Source organism: Bombina bombina, chromosome 1 (genome assembly GCF_027579735.1).
Source record: "Bombina bombina isolate aBomBom1 chromosome 1, aBomBom1.pri, whole genome shotgun sequence".
In the NCBI taxonomy this organism is placed as follows: domain Eukaryota; kingdom Metazoa; phylum Chordata; class Amphibia; order Anura; family Bombinatoridae; genus Bombina; species Bombina bombina.
Window position 1 is genome coordinate 1,143,784,119 of NC_069499.1, and position 20,183 is coordinate 1,143,804,301.

The following is a 20,183-nucleotide window of genomic DNA, read 5'->3' on the forward strand; positions in this document are numbered from 1 at the left end:
GATAACAATTTTATATCAATGGAATGAAGGGGTTCAAACGGAACACCCTGTAAAACGTTAAGAACTAAGTTTAAACTCCATGGTGGAGCAACAGCTTTAAACACAGGCTTGATCCTAGCTAAAGCCTGACAAAAGGACTGGACGTCTGGATTTTCTGACAGACGTCTGTGTAACAAGATGGACAGAGCTGAAATCTGTCCCTTTAATGAACTAGCTGATAAACCCTTTTCTAAACCTTCTTGTAGAAAAGACAATATCCTAGCGATCCTAACCTTACTCCAGGAGTAACCTTTGGATTCGCACCAGTATAGGTATTTCCGCCATATTTTATGGTAAATCCTTCTGGTAACAGGCTTCCTAGCCTGAATCAGGGTATCAATAACCGACTCAGAAAAACCACGTTTTGATAAAATCAAGCGTTCAATTTCCAAGCAGTCAGCTTCAGAGAAGTTAGATTTTGATGTTTGAATGGACCCTGTATCAGAAGGTCCTGTCTTAGAGGTAGAGACCAAGGCGGACAGGATGACATGTCCACTAGATCTGCATACCAAGTCCTGCGTGGCCAAGCAGGTGCTATTAGAATTACTGATGCTCTCTCCTGTTTGATTTTGGCAATCAATCGAGGAAGCAGCGGGAAGGGTGGAAACACATAAGCCATCCTGAAGTTCCAAGGTGCTGTCAAAGCATCTATCAGAACTGCTCCCGGATCCCTGGATCTGGACCCGTAGCGAGGAAGTTTGGCGTTCTGGCGAGACGCCATGAGATCTATCTCTGGTTTGCCCCCAACGTCGAAGTATTTGGGCAAAGACCTCCGGATGAAGTTCCCACTCCCCCGGATGAAGAGTCTGGCGACTCAAGAAATCCGCCTCCCAGTTCTCCACTCCCGGGATGTGGATTGCTGACAGGTGGCAAGAGTGAGACTCTGCCCAGCGAATTATCTTTGATACTTCCATCATTGCTAGGGAGCTTCTTGTCCCTCCCTGATGGTTGATGTAAGCTACAGTCGTGATGTTGTCCGACTGAAACCTAATGAACCCCCGAGTTATTAACTGGGGCCAAGCCAGAAGGGCATTGAGAACTGCTCTCAATTCCAGAATGTTTATTGGAAGGAGACTCTCCTCCTGATTCCATAGTCCCTGAGCCTTCAGAGAATTCCAGACAGCGCCCCAACCTAGTAGGCTGGCGTCTGTTGTTACAATTGTCCAGTCTGGCCTGCTGAATGGCATCCCCCTGGACAGGTGTGGCCGATAAAGCCACCATAGAAGAGAATTTCTGGTCTCTTGATTCAGATTCAGAGTAGGGGACAAATCTGAGTAATCCCCATTCCACTGACTTAGCATGCATAATTGCAGCGGTCTGAGGTGTAGGCGTGCAAAAGGTACTATGTCCATTGCCGCTACCATTAAGCCGATCACCTCCATGCATTGAGCTACTGACGGGTGTTGAATGGAATGAAGGACGCGGCATGCATTTTGAAGTTTTGTTAACCTGTCTTCTGTCAGGTAAATCTTCATTTCTACAGAATCTATAAGAGTCCCCAAGAATGGAACTCTTGTGAGAGGAAAGAGAGAACTCTTCTTTTCGTTCACTTTCCATCCATGCGACCTTAGAAATGCCAGAACTAACTCTGTATGAGACTTGGCAGTTTGAAAGCTTGAAGCTTGTATTAGAATGTCGTCTAGGTACGGAGCTACCGAAATCCCTCGCGGTCTTAGTACCGCTAGAAGGGCACCCAGAACCTTTGTGAAGATTCTTGGAGCCGTAGCCAATCCGAATGGAAGAGCTACAAACTGGTAGTGCCTGTCTAAGAAGGCAAACCTTAGATACCGGTGATGATCTTTGTGGATCGGTATGTGAAGGTAAGCATCCTTTAAATCCACTGTGGTCATGTACTGACCCTCTTGGATCATGGGTAAGATTGTCCGAATAGTTTCCATTTTGAACGATGGAACTCTTAGGAATTTGTTTAGAGTCTTTAAATCTAAGATTGGCCTGAAAGTTCCCTCTTTTTTGGGAACCACAAACAGGTTTGAGTAGAACCCTTGTCCTTGTTCCGACCACGGAACCGGATGGATCACTCCCATTGTTAACAGATCTTGTACGCAGCGTAGAAACGCTTCTTTCTTTATCTGGTTTGTTGACAACCTTGACAGATGAAATCTCCCTCTTGGGGGAGATAATTTGAAGTCTAGAAGGTATCCCTGAGATATGATCTCTAGTGCCCAGGGATCCTGAACATCTCTTGCCCAGGCCTGGGCGAAGAGAGAGAGTCTGCCCCCTACTAGATCCGGTCCCGGATCGGGGGCTCTCGGTTCATGCTGTCTTTGGGGCAGCAGCAGGTTTCCTGGCCTGCTTGCTTTTGTTCCAGGACTGGTTAGGCTTCCAGCCTTGCCTGTAACGAGCAACAGCTCCTTCCTGTTTTGGTGCAGTGGAGGTTGATGCTGCTCCTGTTTTGAAATTCCGAAAAGGACGAAAATTAGACTGTCTAGCCTTAGCTTTGGCCTTGTCTTGAGGTAGGGCGTGGCCCTTACCTCCCGTAATGTCAGCGATAATTTCTTTCAAACCGGGCCCGAATAAGGACTGCCCCTTGAAAGGTATATTAAGTAATTTGGACTTAGAAGTAACATCAGCTGACCAGGATTTTAGCCACAGTGCCCTGCGTGCCTGTATGGCGAATCCTGAGTTCTTAGCCGTAAGTTTGGTTAAATGTACTACGGCCTCCGAAATGAAAGAATTAGCTAGTTTAAGGACTCTAAGCCTGTCCGTAATGTCGTCCAGCGTAGAGGAACTAAGGTTCTCTTCAAGCGACTCAATCCAAAATGCTGCCGCAGCCGTAATCGGCGCGATACATGCAAGGGGTTGTAATATAAAACCTTGTTGAACAAACATTTTCTTAAGGTAACCCTCTAATTTTTTATCCATTGGATCTGAGAAAGCACAGCTATCCTCCACCGGGATAGTGGTACGCTTAGCTAAAGTAGAAACTGCTCCCTCCACCTTGGGGATCGTTTGCCATAAGTCCCGAGTGGTGGCGTCTATTGGAAACATCTTTCTAAATATTGGAGGGGGTGAGAACGGCACACCGGGTCTATCCCACTCCTTAGTAACAATTTCAGTTAGTCTCTTAGGTATAGGAAAAACGTCAGTACTCGCCGGTACCCGCAAAGTATTTATCCAACCTACACAGTTTCTCTGGTATTGCAACGGTGTTACAATCGTTGAGAGCTGCTAAGACCTCCCCTAGTAGTACACGGAGGTTCTCCAATTTAAATTTAAAATTTGAAATATCTGAGTCCAATCTGTTTGGATCAGAACCGTCACCCACAGAATGAAGCTCTCCGTCCTCATGCTCTGCGAGCTGTGACGCAGTATCAGACATGGCCCTAGCATTGTCAGCGCACTCTGTTCTCACCCCAGAGTGATCACGCTTGCCTCTTAGTTCTGGTAATTTAGACAAAACTTCAGTCATAACAGTAGCCATATCTTGTAATGTTATCTGTAATGGCCGCCCAGATGTACTAGGCGCCAAAATATCACGCACCTCCCGGGCGGGAGATGCAGGTACTGTCGCGTGAGGCGAGTTAGTCGGCATAACTCTCCCCTCGCTGTTTGGTGAAATTTGTTCACATTGTACAGATTGACTTTTATTTAAAGTAGCATCAATACAGTTAGTACATAAATTTCTATTGGGCTCCACCTTGGCATTGGAACAAAAGACACAGATATCTTCCTCTGAGTCAGACATGTTTAACACACTAGCAAAAAAACTTACAACTTGGTTATAATCTTTTTTAGCAAAAAAACGCACTGTGCCTCAAAGAGGTACTAACGATTAAATGACAGTTGAAATAATGAACTGAAAAACAGTTATAGCATCAAACTTTAAAACAACACAACTTTTAGCAAAGGTTTGTTCCCATTAGTAAAAAACAACACTAATTAAATTTGTACATAAGAAAACAAAACAACGTTTTTTATTCACAGTCACTATAAGAATTCTCACAGCTCTGCTGAGAGAATTTACCTCCCTTCAAAGAAGTTTGAAGACCCCTGAGATCTGTCAGAGATGAACCGGATCATGCAGGAAATATAAAAGTAGCTGACTGGAATTTTTTGATGCGTAGCAAAGAGCGCCAAAAAACGGCCCCTCCCTCTCCCACACAGCAGTGAAGAGAAACGAAACTGTCACAATTAAAGCAAAAAACTGCCAAGTGGAAAATAATGCCCAAATATTTATTCACACAGTACCTCAGCAATGTAAACGATTCTACATTCTAGCAAAAACGTTTAACATGAGAATAGTTATTAAAAGGATTAGTGACCTTTAACACAGTAGTTCCGGTGAAATACCATCCCCAGAATACTGAAGTGTATACATACATGTCATTTTAACGGTATGGCAGGCTTTTCTCATCAATTCCATTCAGAAAATAAAAACTGCCACATACCTCAATGCAGATTCATCTGCCCGCTGTCCCCTGATCTGAAGCCTTTACCTCCCTCAGATGGTCGAGAACAGCAATATGATCTTAACGACTCCGGTTAAAATCATAGTAAAAAAATCTCTGTCAGATTCTTCCTCAAACTCTGCCAGAGAAGTAATAACACGCTCCGGTGCTATTTTAAAATAACAAACTTTTGATTGAAGTCATAAAAACTAAGTATAATCACCATAGTCCTCTCACACATCCTATCTAGTCGTTGGGTGCAAGAGAATGACTGGGACTGACGTAGAGGGGAGGAGCTATATGCAGCTCTGCTGGGTGAATCCTCTTGCATTTCCTGTTGGGGAGGAGTTATATCCCAGAAGTAATGATGACCCGTGGACTGATCACACATAACAGAAGAAAACAAGTTTATACAAGTTTTTTGTCTGAAGATTATATATATATATATATATATATATATATATATATATATATATATATATACATATACATACATACACTGAAGGAATAGCGCACTCCCACTCACTTCAGAATATAGTACCAGGGTGCAAAACTGCTACATACAAGAATCCAATAATTGCACTCTCTGGATTTGAATCACAGCAACCTTTAATGTGTGACGTTTCAGGGCATTCACCCCTTCCTCAGACTGGCATTGCCAAATAATACAAACGGAAAAATGACAAGTATATACATATAGCTTTATTCTACAGAATATTTAGCGTGAGGAATCGAAAAAAACAAGTTTATACAAGTTTTCTGTCTGAAGATTATATATATATATATATATACTGGAGGAAAAGCGCACTCCAACTCGCTTCATAATATAGTACCAGGGTGCAAAACTGCTACATACAAGAATCCAATAATTGTACTCTCTGGATTTGAATCACAGCAATTATTGTATTCTTATATGTATATATAGTTTAATACAAAGAACTTGAAAGAGTTCTAAAAAATTGGTGACAGTAATGTGATTTATTGTGATTTGTAGGAAAGAATAACACATGATGAATATCATGAATGACAGTTTAAGTTGGAAAGACGCAACTTTATTGACAAAAGCATCTAACGCATTAGATATAAGCATCAGAAATCTATTAAGTCTCCCAACACCTTACTAATAGACGTTCCATAGCTCTTTTCACGGACAAATGCTGAATTCACACAAGCATTGACAACTACTTGCTAAAAGACTGTGAGCCTCTTAATTAAAAGCTAAAAATTATTTCATAAGAACAGTAGCCAAGTTACGTTTTAAAACTCAAACTGTTTTATATTGGATTCTAATGTCAAATGTCAGTCCTCAGCCTTGATCCAATCACTCCTTGATGAGAGCTCAGTGCTCTTTATTCTTTGACTTTGGGTTAAATATTGATGAGGAAGATTATGAATATCTGTCTATACTTTAGCCAAGAAAAAGAAAAAAACAGCAAGCACATGAAAAACCAGCTACGAAACTTTACATACAAATTACCTTTAAGTCAAGGTGGACAACGTTATTTCTATGCAAGTAAAGTACCCCTTGTAGAATCTGACGGATCAGTCGGATGACGTCCTTTTCGGTAAAAGCCTCATCTCTGTCTGCCACACATTGGTTAAATATTTCTCCTCCGGCTGCACTGTAGAAAAAGGTTACACAAGTTAAAAAACAAACAAACAAGATTTTTACATTATCTCTTATCTGAGCAATGGAGAAACTATTGGTTTTATTATCAACTGTACAAAACTACTGTGCCCATGCAACACAAGTCTTTCCATCTAAATGTTTTCATGGTTGGAAAATGATTTCTAAATGTAAACAAACTAAGCTGTATCTTGTGTGTACTGTATATGGATGATAATTGGTTGACAGGTACAAATGCTTATTGTAACTAATTAGCCAATCAGCATTAGCAGGAACAGCACATGAGACTGCCCAACTCATGGCACTCATCTCTGCTCTGGACTCACAAGTCTGACTTCCTAATCGGAGCTTTAAATGACCTGCTCATTGTTTTAGGCAACCTCAATATAAACATGCTTTAAACTGACTGGCATCTTTTACACGCTCCTGGTGCCAACTTCAGAATAAATCTACTCCTTTTTTAAATGTGAGATTGGGCACAAACTAACAGTACGTTTTAAAATGTGCCTTTAAAAAGTAGCTTTGAAAATCCCTATGAGAACAAGCTCAAGTTAATTATTTTTCTATAAAATTCATTATTTAACTACAGTAAAAGTAGTCAACCCTGAGCTTGACTGTACAGACATTTTACAAAAAACATTCAGTCTTTGAAATCTGCAGTTTTATTTTTTAAAACTGACAATCGGCTAGATTACGAGTTTTGCAGTAAGAGCGGCTCGGTACGAACTTGCAAGTTATTTCCACCGCTCACTGCCCTATAACGCTGCTATTACAGGCTTTCATAAACCCGGCGTTAGCAGGCAATGAGGCCGATTTACCAAATGTCTGTCGGACCTGATCCAATAGTGCGGATCAGGTCCGAAAGACATCGCTGAATGCGGAGAGCAATACGCTCTCCGTATTCAGCATTGCACCAACAGTTCACAAGAGCTGCTGGTGCAACGCTGCCCCCTGCAGACTCGCGGCCAATGGGACGCCAGTAGGGAGGTGTCAATAAACCCGATCATACTAGATCGGGTTGAATTGTGACGATTCCTGTCCGCCTCATCAGAGCAGGCGGACAGGGTTATGGAGCAGCGGTCTTGACTCGCCAGAAACACGGGCCCTCAAGCTCCATCTGGAGCTTGATAAATGGGCCTCAATATGTGAGCTTAGAGCAAAATTGAGCTCCATACCGCACTTCAATACCAGCATTGCTTTGAGCTGGTTTTACATGCTCGTGCACGATTTCCCCATAGACATCAATGGGGAGAGCCGGCTAAAAAAAGCCTAACACCTGCAATAAAGCAGCATAAAGCTCTGTAACGCAGCCCCATTGATTCCTATGGGGAAACAAAAGTTATGTTTACACCTAACACCCTAACATAAACCCTGAGTCTAAACACCCCTAATCTGCCGCCCCCGACATCGCCGCCACCTACATTACACTTATTAACCCCTAATCTGCCACCCCGACATTACACTTATTAACCCCTAATTTGCCGCCCCAATGTCGCCGCCACCTACCTACACTTATTAACCCCTAATCTGCCGCCCCCAATGTCGTCGCTACCTACCTACACTTATTAACCCCTAATCTTCTGCACACAACGTCGCCGCCACTATACTAAAGTTATAAACCCGTAAACTTAACCCTAAGTCTAACCCTAACCCTAACACCCACTAACTTTAATATAATTAAAATAAATCTAAATAAAACTTACTATCATTACCTAACTAATTCCTATTTAAAACTAAATACCTATAAAATAAACCATAAGCTAGCTACAATATAACTAATAGTTACATTGTATCTATCTTAGGTTTTATTTTTATTTCACAGGTAAGTGTGTATTTATTTTAACTAGGTAGAATAGTTACTAAATAGTTATTAACTATTTACGAACTACCTAGTTAAAATAAATATACATTTACCTGTAAAATAAAACCTAACCTGAGTTACACTAACACCTAACCTTACACTACAATTAAATAAATTACATTAATTAAATACAATTAACTAAATTACAAAAAAAAACAAACACTAAATTACACAAAATAAAAAAGAAATTATCAAATATTTAAACTAATTACACCTAATCTAATAGCCCTCTCAAAATAAAAAAGCCCCCCCCCCAAAAAAAAAAAAACCTAGCCTAAACTAAATTGCCAATAGCCCTTAAAAGGGTCTTTTTCGGGGCATTGCCCCAAAGAAATCAGCTCTTTTACCTGTAAAAAAATACAAACAACCCCCCAACAGTAAAACCCACCACCCACACAACCAAACCCCCCAAATAAAATCCTATCTAAAAAACATAAGCTCCCCATTGCCCTGAAAAGGGCATTTGAATGGGCATTGCCCTTAAAAGGGCATTTAGCTCTTTTTCCGCCCAAACCATAAGCTAAAAATAAAACCCATCCAATAAACCTTTAAAAAAAACACATCCATCCTCAACGAAGCGGCAGAAGTCCTCATCGAAGCCGGCAGAAGTCTTCATCCAAGTGGGCCGAAGTCTTCATCCAGACAGCATCTTCTGTCTTCATCCATCCGGCGCGGAGCGGCTCCATCTTCAAGACATCCGGCGTGGAGCATCCTCATAATTCGACGTCTCTTTCAGAATGAAGGTTCCTTTAAGGGACGTTATCCAAGATGGCGTCCCTTGAATTCCAACTGGCTGATAGATAGAATCAGCCAATCGGAATTAAAGGGTAAAAAATCATATTGGCTGATGCAATTCGATGAGGACTTCTGCAACTTTGTTGAGGATGGATGTCGGGTCTTCAAAAAATGTAAGTGGATCTTCGGGGGTTAGTGTTAGGTTTTTTAAGGGTTTATTGGGTGGGTTTTATTTTTAGCTTAGGGTTTAGGTGGAAAAAGAGCTAAATGCCCTTTTAAGTGCAATGCCCATCCAAATGCCCTTTTCAGGGCAATGGGGAGCTTAGGGTTTTTAGATAGGTTTTTATTTGGGGGGTTGGTTGTGTGGGTGGTGGGTTTTACTGTTGGGGGGTTGTTTGTATTATTTTTCTACAGGTAAAAGAGCTGTTTTATTTGGGGCAATGCCCCGCAAAAGGCCCTTTTAAGCGCCATTGGTAGTTTATTGTAGGCTAGTTTTTTTTTTATTTTGTTGGGGCTATTAGATTAAGTGTAATTAGTTTAAATATTTGATAATTTCTTTTTTATTTGTGTAATTTAGTGTTTGTATTTTTATGTAATTTAGTTAATTGTATTTAATTAATGTAATTTATTTAATTGTAGTGTAAGGTTAGGTGTTAGTGTAACTCAGGTTAGGTTTTATTTTACAGGTAAATTTGTATTTATTTTAACTAGGTAGTTAGTAAATAGTTAATAGCTATTTACTAACTAGTCTACCTAGTTAAAATAAATACAAAAATAGCTGTAATATAAAAATAAAACCTAAGATAGATACAATATAACTATTAGTTATATTGTAGCTAGCTTAGGGTTTATTTTATAGGTAAGTATTTAGTTATAAATAGGAATTATTTAGGTATTAGTTGTAATTTTTATTTACATTTATTTGAATTATATTAAAGTTAGGGGTGTTAGGGTTACACTTAGAGTTAGGTTTAGGGGTTAATAACTTTAGTATATTGGCGGCGATGTTAGGGACAGCAGATTAGTTGTTAATAACAGTAATGTAGGTTGCGGCCATGTTAAGGACAGCAGATTAGGGCTAATAATATTTAACTAGTGTTTACGATGTGGGAGTGCGGCGGTTTAGGGGTTAATATGTTTATTATAGTGGTGGCGATGTTGGGAGCAGCAGATTAGGGGATAATAATTTTATTTTAGTGTTTGCGCTGCGAGAGGGCCTCGATTTAGGGGATAATAGGTAGTTTATGGGTGTTAGTGTACTTTTTAGCACTTTAGTTATGAGTTTTATGGTACGGCGTTGTAGCAAAGAAGCCATAATGACTGACTTTCATTTTACGCTATGGATCTTGACGGTATTGGCTGTACCGCTCACTTTTTGGACTCCCAGGCAAACTTGTAATACCAGGGCTGTGGAAGTCCCATTGAAAAAGGACTTTTGGAAAGCTGCGGTAGTTACGTTACAGCCAAAAAAGTGTGCGGTGCAGCTTAACCTGCAAGACTCGTAATACCAGAGTTGTGAAAAAGAGCAATAACAATGCTTTTTCACTCATACCGCAATATTCGTAATCTAGCCGAATGTTTTTAGTGCAATGAAATCAGACATAAGAAGATTGTGTGTAATGATTTTCAGAAATGATTGTAGAACAACAAAATAGTCTAATAATCAAGACTAAAAAAACAGATGAAGCATAATCATTGGACATGTGGTTTGTATTGTCGTGGAAGGAAGGACATGCACTTCAAAGACGTTTGAGCTTTGCATTTTGCCAGTAGGTATTAATATTTTTTTTCTATTAACTTTTTATATATCATTAAACACAGATCTAAACCACATTATTCAAGGAAAAAAAAACAGCAGATGTTAACAAATTAAGCCTGATGCAGGATTTATTTTTGCAGAGAAAATATATCAAATACCAAAAGGTAAAAAATCTAGCAAACTGACTTGATTCTCAACATTATGGTGAAACTGCATGGGTCTTTATGGGAGATGCATATTTACTAGAGAGCTGATGCAGTTGCTAAATACACTAACGGTTCAATTTATCAATTGCCGGGCAGACGAGGTTCAAGGAGTTGTGTTTCGCCATGCCAAAGCAGGGGCTGTAAATCATCACAAACGGATCGGAATGGATGACTGAAAACTGACACACCATATTCAAAGCAACCCAACGTTGCTTCTGAATCTTTCTAGGTGTGCTTTTCAACATGCCAAGAAAACAAAACAAATTCGATCATTGAACAAAATTAAAAATGCATGCTCTTTCTGAATCATGAAAATTTTGACTTTACTGTCTCTTTAATGGAAACCAAGCACATAACCTTTTACAGACTGTCTGCCTCTCTACCTGTCTCTTCCTACCTGTCTAACCGTACCTTTAGTGTAGCCTTCTCTGGGGCTTCCTCTGCCCCGTCACCACTTTCTCTTGGGGTACCGCAAGGCTCTGTCCTCGGTCCCCTTCTCTTCTCAATCTACACATCATCATTAGGTTCCTTAATAAAGTCCCACGGTTTTCAATATCATTTGTATGCCGACGACACCCAAATCTACCTCTCTACACCAGGACCTATCTCCTCCTTGCTAACCCGTGTCACTGTCTTTCTCACATCTCTTCCTGGATGTCCTCTCACTACCTTAAGCTAAACCTCTCCAAAACTGAGCTCCTTATTTTCCCTCCTTCTTCTAAAATCTTCACCCCCCCCATCTCTCTATAACTGTCGAACACTCCATCATTACCCCTACCCTTCATGCCCGATGTCTTGGGGTCACATTTGACTCAGATTTTTCTTTGACTCCTCACATTCAGGCCTTGGCTAAATCCTGCCGCTTCCACCTTAAAAACATCTCTAAAATTAGACATTTCCTTACACAGGACACAACTAAGATTTTAATCCACTCTCTCAACCTTTCCCGCCTTGACTACTGCAACTCCGTCCTCTCTGGTCTCCCAAGCTGCCATCTAGCTCCTTTACAATCCATAATTAATGCCTCTGCCAGGCTCATCTTCCTTACACGTCGCTCTTCATCTGCTGCACCTCTCTGCCAATCCCTTCACTGGCTTCCTCTTGCCTCCAGGATTAAACACAAAATTCTCACTCTGACATACAAGGCCCTCAACTGCACTGCTCCCACCTATATCTCAGACCTTGTCTCCAGATACTCTCCCTCCCTTCCCCTTCGCTCTGCTCACGACTTCCTACTCTCCTCCTCTCTTGTTACCTCCTCACATTCCCGTTTACAGGACTTCTCTAGACTGTCTCCCATCTTGTGGAACTCTCTGCCTCGCTCCACAAGACCCTCCCTTAGTTTTGAAAGCTTCAAGCACTCCCTAAAGACTCTTCTGTTCAGGAATACATACAACCTACACTAACCTTTCCTAATACCAGTTCCTCTCCTCCATTACTATCCACCATGAACCCCCTTAGCATGTAAGCCTAAGAGCCCAACTGTTTGTAGATCACCTTCATAAGAGCTGACTGCAACAGTGCAACTCTCGGCAGGGCCCTCTACCCATTTGATCCCTATAAATGTTACCTTGTATACCGCCTATGTTTATAGCGCGTTGGCGCTCTACAAATAACCGATAATAATAATAATATGAGAGACTTACCGCTTAAAAGGGACAATGTAATTAAACATTGTCTAGCACATGAAAGCTTTAGTAAAAGCTGTTCAGATTTATTATCAAATTAGAAGCAAGATTAGAAGGGCTTGCCGCTCGTATTACAAGTTGAAAGCAAATGCACTCGCTTCAGCACAACTGCGATTTACGCTAGAATGATTACCGTGTCCTCAGAGCTAACTAAAAAAATGCACAAAACACATCAAAAATACATTACAAAGTACACTTACACTCGTAATAACACTATCTAATAAAAAATATTGCACACAAAAGTTATAAGGGCTCTAACATAGGTTAGAAAAAAAAAAGGCAGGCAAAAGGCTTTAACATTGAGATACATACATATACATATCTAAAGATGGATATGTATGTATATATATGTGTCTATATGTGTATGTGTATATATATATTTACAGACATATATACACATATAAACACAAATACATATGTACACACATAAAACATATATAAGTGCATTGGAGCCCTATGCTGTTAAGTAGATTAAAACATGTAAAAGCATATTTAAGCAATATTCATATTTAATAAAGTGCTATACTGTGTATTTACAGTGAATATATTTTACATTCCAATGTACCGCACATAGCAGAATATATTCTATGTATTTTTTAAAAAAGATATTCCTATATATATATATCTGTATATATCTATACCTATATATATATATATATATATATATATACTATATATAATAATAATAATAATAATAATATGTGCGTGTGTATATATGTGTATATATATATATATATATATATATAGTACCAAAATTCCAGCAGATATATATATATAGAAATATGTTTTTATGAATAAATACAACATATTCTATGTAAATAACATTGGAATTCGAATATGGGATTTGATTTGCGTGAGAGTATGTTTTTTCCCCAACTTTTTTCTCCTCTATTAACTTCTATGGGGGAATACGTAAACGAACATGCAATATTTTAGGTTTGGCTTTTTGTGCTTGTCGAATTAGCGCGTGAGCGAAAACAATTTACTTTCAACTCTTAGTACGAGCGCAACCCGACAAGCACAAAAGAAAAAGCTTACTTCTAGTGCAATTAAAGCTTGAGCAGGTACGTTAATTAGCACTCCACTTGTAATCTGGCCCTATGTATTTACGGATTATGCTATTCTACAGTGCTTAGACAAGCAGAAGAAGAAATATTTGGATAATTCAGCTTTGGAACATCCATTTTACAGAAAACAGAATGCTCTATTCCAGACACTGGAAGTTCCATATCATTCATCAGCCTCGTCACAACAAATGTATCTATTGTTTGTCAAGTGTATTTGTGCCACATAAAAACAGCCTATACTTTGCATGGAGTCAGTTCAGCAGTGCGATTTCAACCAATCCAGGCAGCTGTCTGTCAAAGGTTTTTGACTTTTCAAATTGTATAAGGAAAATGAATCTGCTTCTGAGCCTACTTAGGATTTTTTTTTATTTTAACAAAGTCTATAGTGTGACCCTCCAAGGTATTTAATGTGGCCTTTACTTCTCAAACAGAAAACTGCATGAATATATATTTTTTAAAGTATTTTTGTCTTATATCTGTTATATTCCTCTTCAACAGTAAACTTGCACCTAAAGAGACATATTAGACATAAAATTGAAGGAAATATCATGTCTGCTAACCATTTTAAGTTAGTATATAAATATATATTATTATTATTTTTCTCCATGTATAGTATCCCTAAAGCATGTGTTCTGCTCCTACATGCGAAAATATTGTGACATGAAAAGATAGGATATAAATGTTTTAGATTTCTATGGAACAAAATACTAAGCTATATTTTAAAAAATGATACTTCACATGTTTGTAAATGCTTTGTTTTAGTGTCCCTTTAATTATGTCACTGTGATAACGATGGTTCTTAGAATGACTGAACCTTTTAAGTCATGTTAAACTGGATATAAAAGGTATTTTGTTGCTAGGGATCAGCGTAGCCCTTCAGGTATGTAAAGCATAAAAGCCTGTATAATTATACTGATATCTGTAATGGTTACTGATCAACCAAACATTGCAAAGTAGCAAAGCCTTAAGGCACAACTGTAAATACGAGCCCTATTCCTATTGAGCTAATGCATGCACCCTGCCAGGAGCGACAATGTAACATGCTTTTGTTAGTACTGTAAAGTCACATTACTGACTGACGCTAAATAATGACGCACATTTCCTTTCTCTAATGTCCTTAAAACATTCATTTGCTTCAAGTGTGACAATGTTTTTTAGATACAATAATACATTTATAGAAAATGTGGCGTTTACATCATATATTATCTGAGGTTGTACACTACTATTAAATAAGATTTATTTTGAGTTTTTTTTAATAATGATTATGAAGAGCAACACAAAGTTACACACTGTTATAGCTAGCTTAAAGTTCATTAAATAGGTAACACCTTTGGGATCTAAAGAAAATTAGAGTCATAACAGGTCTCAAGTCACATGTAATACTCAAATTTACATAAAGGTGTAAAAAGAGACTGCTCTAGTCTAAAGCCTTACATCATTCTATTATTGCATTGTGTTTAACCCTTGATCTACAAATCAGCTCCAGAGCAGCAATGCACTACTGGAACCTAGCGGAAAACACATCTGGTGAGCCAGTGAAAACAGAACATGCAACCACCAATCAGCAGCTAGCACCCATCAAACAAAGGATAGTAAAAGTACAAAGTAAATTGAAAATTCTGATAAAACTGCATGCTCTATCGGAACCAGGAACATTTTATTTTGATTCCTATGCCCCTTTAAGGAACGTTCTTGACAAAATTGAATTGCACATAAGGATAAGGGCATATAAATTTGAATAGTAACATTTTTTGCATTACTATGCAGTAGTAATAATGCTTAAAGGAAAAGCTATCACAATTTCAACTGCATATTTTTGCACCTGGTATATAAACTTATGCTCTGTACTCCCTGTACAGATTAAAAGCTGTTACTGAAAGGCTGTCCGATCATGCTATAAGCTTTTTTATTTGTTTCACTAGAATGTAAAATATAAATATTTTACAAGTGAAAAGGTAGGTACCTTTGGGTCACAAGACCAGTTGAGATTGATAATACACATAGGATTTGATCTCCATTTTCCAACAACAGCATTTAAAACTGCCAATAATGGATGCAGATCACTGAAGTAACAAATGGTTTAATTAGGTTAATGTAATTAGTGTCTGGGTTTTGCAAATGGTAAGAGTGATGTTTATGATAAGTTTAAAAAACATGAATACTATTTGTATATGGGCATGATGAGTATACTGGGCGTTTTTGATCAATTATGTTTTTTAAATGTTAAGGTGTGTTTTTTTAACAGTTCATTGTAAAATTGTTTTTCCCTGAATGTGTTCCTTATGACTTGTTATACCAGCTGCAGAATATAAATTGCATGAGATATTGCTCATTTATGCTTTTTTTTGCAAAAGAAATAGCTGGATTTGCTTTTTAAAACTAACAGCCCATCAAAATAGGCTAAATTTGCAGACAGATCAGATTTTTATATCTTTTCACTCAAATGCTTCCGTTTCTTATCTCTGTCTCTGTACAATAATACTTAGAAAGAACAATTGAAAATGAACATTTTAGAGCTGTATCTCTTCAACCTCCCACTGTAAGTGCAATTTCTTATGCTTCCTGTGTTTACATAGATATTCCAAAGCATATACCTAGGTATAGAAACTTTCAGCAAAGGTAGGGATACTACAGGCTATATCAGCTATTTCAAATGCAAATATAAAGGCTAAGGAACTATTTGTAAACAATTTAATACACTCCACCAGGTGAAATGGATCATTGGGACCAAATTAAAGGAGAGAAAATGTTTGGGTCCCTTTAAAAAAACGTTGTTTTCCATTTTCGGGAGATATTCATCTAAAATCAAGAACAATGCAGGATTTTAATTTCTATAAGAAGAAAGAAGACACAACTTATCTTGGAATTTTAACAGTTCTCATACTGTAAAATCATTGAAACTGCTGACAAGGTTTTAAAGATAGTCCCAAAGTTGCAGAACTGATGTACAAACTGCGTTTAACCCCCGCCCCCCACACTATACAAACAGCGAATTCCAAAAACCTCCTTCTCACTGTACAGATCAGGGTTTCTTTTTGTGGCACTTCTATAACTGTGAGAAGATTGCACTTTTAAACAAACTTAGCTCCCGATCACGATGATGCAATTGCTAAGAGAAACCCAGTTCATAAAGATGTGAATATTGTACTTAATAATTCCAAAAATATGAGTATGAAATAAAAACAAAGATATTAAAAGTGTGATTGCTAAACAACATTTCTTAATGTTGCGGGTTGTGATTTCCTTTTCTCGCACTTTCTGCAGATCTTGTTTGCGGTATAAGATATCATGTATCTGTCTGTTATTATTTTTTATTATTCTTCTTCTTATAAGTTATTTGTATAGCGCCGCAAAATTCCGTAGTGCTGGGTATTAAATACGTGTACATATGTAAACGTCTGTCCTGCCCACTACCGAGGTATTATACAATAGCCCTGAATATATGTTTAAAATATCTACTGTAGATCATATATTGCTATATACATCTAAAATGTATCTGTGGCCATTTCAGAGTGTATTGCACATGCACAAGATAATATAATGAATCCAAATTGTCTTGGGATGCTGTTTTACACTTTATCAGCAACTTTTGTTTGTTGAATTCGATGTGTCCATTTTGCTCCAGAAATAAAGTGCAAAACCCATGGTCGGCAGGATTGTGTCTGCTGCTATCTGGTCATATTTGATTCAGATTTTTTTCCATTACAGAAATAGTGTTATGGTTTAGATTATATACATATACAGTATCTCACAAAAGTGAGTACACCCCTCACATTTTTGTAAATATTTTATTATATCTATTCATGTGACAACACGGAAGAAATGACACTTTGCTACAATGTAAAGTAGTGAGTGTTCAGCCTGTATAACAGTGTAAATTTTCTGTCCCCTCAAAATAACTCAACACACAGCCATTAATATCTAAACAGTTGGCAACAAAAGTGAGTACACCCCTTGGGCCCAATTAGCCATTTCCCTCCCCAGTGTCATGTGACTCGTTAGTGTTACAAGGTCTCAGGTGTGAATGGGGAGCAGGTGGTGTTAAATTTTGGTGTTATCTCTCTCACACTCTCTCATACTGGTCACTGGAAATTCAACATGGCACCCTCATGGCAAAAAACTCTCTAAGGATCTGAAAAAAAGAATTGTTGCTCTACATAAAGATGGCCTAGGCTATAAGAAGATTGCCAAGACCCTGAAACTGAGCTGCAGCACGGTAGGCAAGACCATACAGTGGTTTCATAGGAGAGGTTCCACTTAGAACAGGCATCGCCATGGTCGACCAAAGAAGTTGAGTGCACGTGCTCAGCATCATATCCAGAGGTTGTCTTTGGGAAATAGACGTATGAGTGCTGCAAGCATTGCTGCAGAGGTTAAAGGGGTAGGGGGTCAGCCTGTCAGTGCTCAGACCATACACCCCACACTGCATCATATTGGTCTGCATGGCTGTTGGCCCAGAAGGGACCATGCCCTGTTGTCCGATGAGACCAAGATAAACTTATTTGGTTCAGATGGTGTTAAGCGTGTGTGGCGGCAACCAGGTGAGGAGTACAAAGATAAGTGTGTCTTGTCTACAGTCAAGCATGGTGGTGGGAGTGTCATGGTCTGGGCCTGCATGAGTGCTGCCAGCACTGGGGAGCATGATAATGACCTCAAACACACCTCCAAGACAAACACTGCCTTGCTAAAGAAGCTGAGGGTAAAGGTGATGGACTGGCCAAGCATGTCTCTAGACCTAAACTTTATTGAGCATCTGTGGGGCATCCTCAAACAGAACGTAGGGGAGCGCAAGGTCTTTAACATCCACCAGCTCCGTAATGGAGGAGTGGAAGAGGACTCCAGTGGCAACCTGTGAAGCTCTGGTGAACTCCATGCCCAAGAGGGTTAAGGCAGTGCTGGAAAATAATTTGGACATTTCCACTTAGGGGTGTACTCACTTTTGTTGCCAACGGTTTAGACATTAATGGCTGTGAGTTATTTTGAGTGGACAGCAAATTTACACTGTTATACAGGCTGTACACTCAATACTTTACATTGTATTAAAGTGTTATTTCGTCAGTGTTGTCACATGAAAAGATATAATAAAATATTTACAAAAATGTGAGGGGTGTACTTACTTTTGTGAGATACTGTATATATATATATATATATATATATATATATATATATATATATATATATATACACACATATTGATCCTTTAAAGGGACATGAAACTCAAAAACTTTCAGGATCCAGATAGAGAATACAATTTTAAACAACCTTCCAATGTACTTCTGATATATAATTTGCTTCATTCACTTGGTAGTTTTTGTTAAAAAGAATTCCTAGGTAGGCTTAGGAGCTGGGAGCTAGCTGCTAATTGGTTACTGCAGATATATGCCCCTTATCAATGTCCTAACAATGTGTTTAGCTAGCTGAAAGTACTGCATTGCTGCTCCTTCAATAAAGGACACCAAGAAGCAAAATTGATAATAGAAGTACATTGGAAGGTTTTTTAAAATTGTATGCTTTATCTAAATCATGAAATAAAAATGTTGGGTATCATGTCCCTTTAACAGTATTTAGTACAGATAATATGACTTGCTTGTTTCATAGGAGCATTTTGGGACACTACAGTGACACATGCTTAAGGGTCAAATTAAAATGGAGACGTTTATTTTAATTCTGTCTCCTGATACATAAATTAAGAAATTCTAACCTTCATCTGCCTCTACACACAGCAGTGTGCGAACATATATTTCTGCCAGCCTATATGCATGTGTATGCACTTTTATTTATTTTTCCCCACAATTTTTCACTGCATAAATATTCATGTGTTGCATGTATTCTGTAGAGTCTATAAATTATCCGGACAATGCTTTCAGTGAACCCTGCCAGGTGTTTTATAAATTCAAAGAGAAATCAGCTACAAAGGGTTTATAGCATATTATCTATTTTCCATGACGTTTAGCCAGAGGCTAGAGGGACAGGTGTGAGGGGCTCTGTTTATGGAAATTGTATTCCTGTAATAATTGTTCCTGCTAAATAGATTTATTCCCTATACTTCCTTGCCGAGGGGACAAACTGTCAGAATAACCATTATATCCATCTTAAAGTGACACTGTAATCAACTTTTGTTTTATAAAAGAGGATACTACTAGGCTAAATGAACCAACTTTTTCTTGTAGAGTTTTAAAAATCTATTTTCTGCTATTTTCAACTGAATTTTTTTCATTTTTTTTAACATGATAGAGTCTTCTTTCTGCATTCTTTGCCCTCTGTTAGGGACCCAGCACATGAAGTTATTTAGATTTCTTTGTATTCTGATTTAACTAGTGCACAGTAAACTTGCTATACAAAGATAATAGCTAAGTTTGAAATATGAACATTGGTATCAAATGTGGTTACAATTTCCAGCTATCGAAAACCTCATATTTAAATGTCTGATCACATGTTCTGCTGAGCTGTATGTGATATTCTTATATCTCCATATAAGGTGAAGCGTATAAAGCCCGCGTAGACGTGCACTGTGCTTTGGGCAGGATGTGGCTACCTGTGCACCTTATGAGGAAGGATACAGATGTGAATTTGTTTATTTCTCAGAAAACTAGTATGGTTTTTGAGCAATAAGCAAAATCAGCAAGCAATTATTTTAATAGAAAATGTGTCATTCTCCAACAAGAAGAAAGGTAATCATAAAATAAGTGATGTGTCCTCAATTTGCTCTGCAATACAACATCCACAACGGTGTTATGTATGGTGTTGTATTATATAGCTTCATTACATTTTATAGCAAACGTATTATAGTAC

At 38.4% G+C, this 20,183-nt stretch overlaps 1 protein-coding gene across 1 annotated transcript in view; it reads right to left on the reverse strand.

The window, feature by feature from the left end:
- The window catches only part of LOC128645877 (serine/threonine-protein kinase 17A), an 82,007-nt gene that overhangs the window by 14,574 nt on the left and 47,250 nt on the right, over positions 1-20,183 (reverse strand). Inside the window, exon 3 of the mRNA XM_053699187.1 lies at positions 5,926-6,070. Coding sequence (XP_053555162.1) covers positions 5,926-6,070 — 145 coding nt within the window. The remainder of the gene's footprint in view (positions 1-5,925; positions 6,071-20,183) is intronic.